This window comes from Cynocephalus volans, chromosome 13 (assembly GCF_027409185.1).
Source record: "Cynocephalus volans isolate mCynVol1 chromosome 13, mCynVol1.pri, whole genome shotgun sequence".
Taxonomy (NCBI): domain Eukaryota; kingdom Metazoa; phylum Chordata; class Mammalia; order Dermoptera; family Cynocephalidae; genus Cynocephalus; species Cynocephalus volans.
The window spans coordinates 73295597-73300355 of NC_084472.1; the positions used below are offsets into that span (position 1 = coordinate 73295597).

General features: G+C 51.7%; 1 protein-coding gene across 1 annotated transcript; it reads left to right on the plus strand.

The window, feature by feature from the left end:
* The first annotated feature begins 1060 nt into the window (after positions 1–1060).
* LOC134361990 (protein NYNRIN-like) lies at positions 1061–4491 on the plus strand. Its single transcript, XM_063077270.1, has one exon. The coding sequence runs from the start codon at positions 1906–1908 to the stop codon at positions 2833–2835; it is 930 nt and encodes a 309-aa protein (XP_062933340.1). The 5' UTR covers positions 1061–1905; the 3' UTR covers positions 2836–4491.
* The last annotated feature ends 268 nt before the right edge of the window (positions 4492–4759 follow it).

Genomic DNA, 4759 nt, shown 5'->3' on the forward strand with positions numbered 1-4759 from the left:
GGGACCAATGACTATCGGCCAGTCCAAGACTTGAGAGAAATTAACAAAAGGGTGCAAGACATTCATCCCACGGTCCCAAATCCATACAGCCTCCTGAGTTCCCTTCCGCCTAGTCACACTTGGTACTCAGTCCTGGATCTCAAGGATGCCTTTTTTTGCCTCAGACTACACCCCAACAGCCAGCCACTGTTCGCGTTCGAGTGGAGAGACCCAGAAAAAGGTAACACAGGTCAGCTGACCTGGACACGGCTGCCACAGGGGTTCAAAAATTCTCCCACTCTCTTCGATGAGGCCCTCCACCGAGATTTAGCTCCTTTTAGGGCTCTCAACCCACAGGTCATATTACTCCAATATGTGGATGACCTCCTAGTGGCAGCTCCCACATATGAAGGCTGCAAAAGAGGGACACAGAAGCTCTTGCAGGAACTGAGTAAGTTGGGGTACCGGGTATCAGCTAAAAAGGCCCAGTTATGCCAGAAAGAGGTCACCTATTTGGGGTACCTGCTCAAGGAGGGAAAAAGATGGCTGACCCCGGCCCGGAAAGCTACAGTTATGAAGATCCCTACTCCCACAACCCCCAGGCAGGTCCGCGAATTTCTGGGCACTGCCGGATTCTGCAGGCTCTGGATTCCTGGGTTTGCTTCCCTGGCTGCACCCTTGTACCCCCTGACAAGGGAAAACATTCCTTTTACCTGGACTGAGGAGCATCAAAAGGCTTTTGACCACATAAAAAAAGCCTTGCTGTCTGCCCCCGCCTTGGCTCTCCCAGACCTCACCAAACCATTTACTCTATACGTAGATGAAAGAGCCGGTGTAGCCCGAGGAGTGCTTACTCAGACCCTAGGACCATGGCGACGGCCAGTAGCTTATCTATCAAAAAAACTGGATCCAGTGGCCAGTGGGTGGCCAACCTGCCTAAAAGCGGTTGCTGCAGTGGCACTCCTCCTCAAAGACGCTGATAAGTTAACCTTGGGGCAAAATGTGACTGTGATTGCTTCCCACAGCCTCGAAAGTATCGTGCGGCAGCCCCCCAATCGGTGGATGACCAATGCCAGAATGACTCATTACCAGAGTTTGCTGCTAAACGAAAGAATATCTTTCGCGCCCCCTGCTGTCCTGAACCCAGCTACCCTACTACCAGTCGAGTCAGAATCCACCCCAGTACACCAATGCTCAGAAATCCTTGCTGAAGAAGCTGGGACTCGACGGGACCTGAAGGACCAGCCATTGCCCGGAGTGCCTGCCTGGTATACAGACGGTAGCAGCTTCATTGCGGAAGGTAAGAAGAAAGCAGGGGCCGCCATCGTAGATGGCAAACGGACGGTATGGGCAAGCAGCCTGCCAGAAGGGACATCAGCCCAGAAGGCCGAGCTAATCGCCTTGACGCAGGCATTACGCCTAGCCGAAGGAAAAAACATCAATATCTACACGGACAGCAGGTATGCTTTTGCCACTGCTCACATTCATGGGGCAATATATAAACAGAGGGGACTGCTCACTTCTGCTGGAAAAGACATTAAAAATAAACAAGAAATTCTGGCTCTGCTAGAGGCCATTCACCTCCCTAAGCAGGTCGCCATTATCCACTGCCCTGGCCACCAGAGAGGAAATAACCCTGTGGCGGCCGGGAACCGGAGGGCCGATGAGGCTGCAAAACAAGCCGCCCTGTCGACCAGAGTGCTGGCAGAAACTACCAAACCTCAGGAGCCAATCGAACCCGCCCAGACAAAGGCCAAGCTAGGAGAACTCACCCCTGACCAGGGAAAAGAATTCATTCAACGGCTACACCGGCTGACACACTTGGGACCAGCAAAACTTCTCCAATTGATAAACCGCACCAGCCTCCTCATCCCAAACCTCTCGTCTGCAGTTCGCGAAGTCGCCAGTCAGTGTCAGGCTTGTGCCATGACTAATGCGGTCGCAACCTACCGAGAGACCGGAAAAAGACAACGAGGAGATCGACCCGGCGTATACTGGGAAGTAGACTTCACAGAGATAAAGCCTGGTCGGTATGGAAACAGGTATCTGCTGGTATTTATAGATACCTTCTCTGGATGGGTAGAAGCTTTTCCTACCAAAACTGAAACGGCCCTGACTATATGTAAAAAGATACTAGAAGAAATCCTGCCCCGTTTCGGGATCCCTAAGGTGATCGGGTCAGATAATGGCCCAGCCTTTGTTGCTCAGGTAAGCCAGGGACTGGCCACACAACTGGGGATAAATTGGAAATTACATTGTGCGTATAGGCCCCAGAGCTCAGGTCAAGTAGAGAGAATGAATAGAACCATCAAAGAGACCTTAACTAAATTGGCCTTAGAGACCGGTGGAAAAGACTGGGTGGCCCTCCTTCCCTTAGCGCTGTTCAGAGCCAGGAATACCCCTGGCCAGTACGGTCTAACTCCCTATGAAATCCTCTACGGGGGACCCCCCCCCATACTTGAGTTGGGAGAAACACTGGGTCCCGATGATAATTTTCTCCCTGTCTTATTTACTCACTTAAAGGCTCTAGAAGTTGTGAAGACCCAGATTTGGGATCAGATCAAAGAGGCATATCAGCCCGGTACTATAGCTGTCCCCCACCCGTTCCAGGTCGGAGACCGAGTGCTGGTCAGACGCCATCGGCCCAACAGCCTTGAGCCTCGGTGGAAAGGCCCGTATCTGGTATTGCTGACCACCCCGACCGCAGTGAAAGTTGATGGCATCGCTGCCTGGGTCCATGCTTCCCATCTCAAGCCTGCACCACCCCCGGCACCAAACGAGACCTGGGAGCTGGAAAGGACTGATCATCCTCTTAAGCTGCGTATTCGGCGGCGGAAAAATGAGTCCACCGGGTAAGAACCCCCACCGGCCTGTGATCCTCACCTGGAAGGTACTGTCCCAAACTGGAGAAGTTGTCTGGACCAAACAGGCTGCCCAGCCTCCTTGGACTTGGTGGCCCGATCTTAAACCTGATGTATGTGCCCTGGCGGCGGGTATTGAAACCTGGGATATCCCGGGATCCAGTGTATCGGCCTCCAAGGCCCAGATCAGACCCCCTGACTCAGACTATACGAAAGCTTATAATCAGATCACCTGGGGGACCCCAGGGTGCAGCTATCCCCGAGCTAGAAACAGGCTTGCCGATTCCTCCTTCTACGTGTGCCCCCGGGATGGCCGGACCCTTTCAGAAGCTAGAAGGTGCGGGGGGCTAGAATCCCTATATTGCAAAGAATGGAGTTGTGAAACCACGGGGACGGCCTATTGGGGACCTAGTTCCTCCTGGGACCTCATAACTGTAGAACGTAACGGTAGCAGTAAAAGCTGTGACAACTCCGGCTGGTGTAACCCCCTTAAAATAAAATTCACAGAGAAAGGAAAAAATTCCAGAGATTGGGCACAAGGAAGAACCTGGGGACTAAGGTTCTATTTGACGGGAAACGATCCAGGTGTACAGTTTACCATTCGCCTAGAGATCACCAATATGCCAACTGTGGCAGTGGGCCCCGACCCCGTCCTTGCAGAACAAGGACCTCCTAGCAATAAGCTGTTCCCAATGACTAGCAGGCAACCCCCCGCGGCACAAATGAGCACTGTTACACAGAGCCTTCTATCACCAGGCACTCTACCTCCCACCACGGGTGACAGGCTCTTTGGTCTTGTACAGGGGGCCTTCCTAGCTCTAAATGCCACCAACCCAAACGCCACAGAACATTGCTGGCTCTGTCTGGCCATAAGCCCCCCCTACTATGAAGGATGGTTCAATAGCTCCCCTTGGTTCACTACCCCACTATCAACCATCATCGGGCCCCTAGTACTCCTTCTTCTGTTGCTCATTCTGGGGCCCTGTGTCATCAACAGGTTAGTCCAATTCATCAATGATAAGATGAGTACAATTAAGGTCCTGGTTCTTAGACAAAAATATCAGACTATAGATAATGAAAATAACTTTTAACTCCGCTCTAAGATTAGAGCTATCCACAAAAGAAATGGGGGAATGAAGGAAGTGTTTTTTCTTTTCAAGCTAGCCGCAGTATAGGGAAAATACAGCCAAAAAGTCAAGTTAAGAAACAAGGGGAACAGAGTCAAACAGGATATCTGTGGTTATGCACCTGGGCCCCGGCCCGAGGCAAAGGGCGGATAGTTCCCAGAAATAGACAAGTCAGTTAAAGTTTCAAGAGTGCCCCTCAGCTGTTTCAAGGACTCCCAACAGTTTCCAGGGTGCCCCTCAGCTGCTTCAAGGACTCCCAACAGTTTCCAGGGTGCCCCTCAGCTGCTTCAAGGACTCCCACCAGTTTCCAGGGTGCCCCTCAGCTGTTTCAAGGACTCCCACTTGACCGAAGTTCACCCCTGGCTTGATTCAAACTAACCAATTACCTTGCTTCTCGCTTCTGTACCCGCGCTTTTTGCTATAAAAGGAGCCCAGAAATTCCACTCGGCGCGCCAGTCTTCTGAAAGACTGTGTCGCCCGGGTACCCGTGTGTTCAAATAAACCTCTTGCTGTTTGCATCCGTCCTCGTGGTCTCGCTGTTCCTTGGGAGGGTCTCCAAACCAATTGACCGCCTGCTCCAGGGGTCTTTCACCACCTCTGGCAACACAGCAGTTTAGGTACTATGAAGGGCCTTCACACCACAAAATGATGAAATCCCATCTAAGACTTAGTTCTCCATGCCAGCATTGGTGTGAAGGAAGTAAGGGACATCTTCAAGGCTCCCAAAGCAAGAAAATCCTTATGACCTGGATCCAGAGGAGGGAAATCCAGAAATAAATTGTAAAAAGCAAG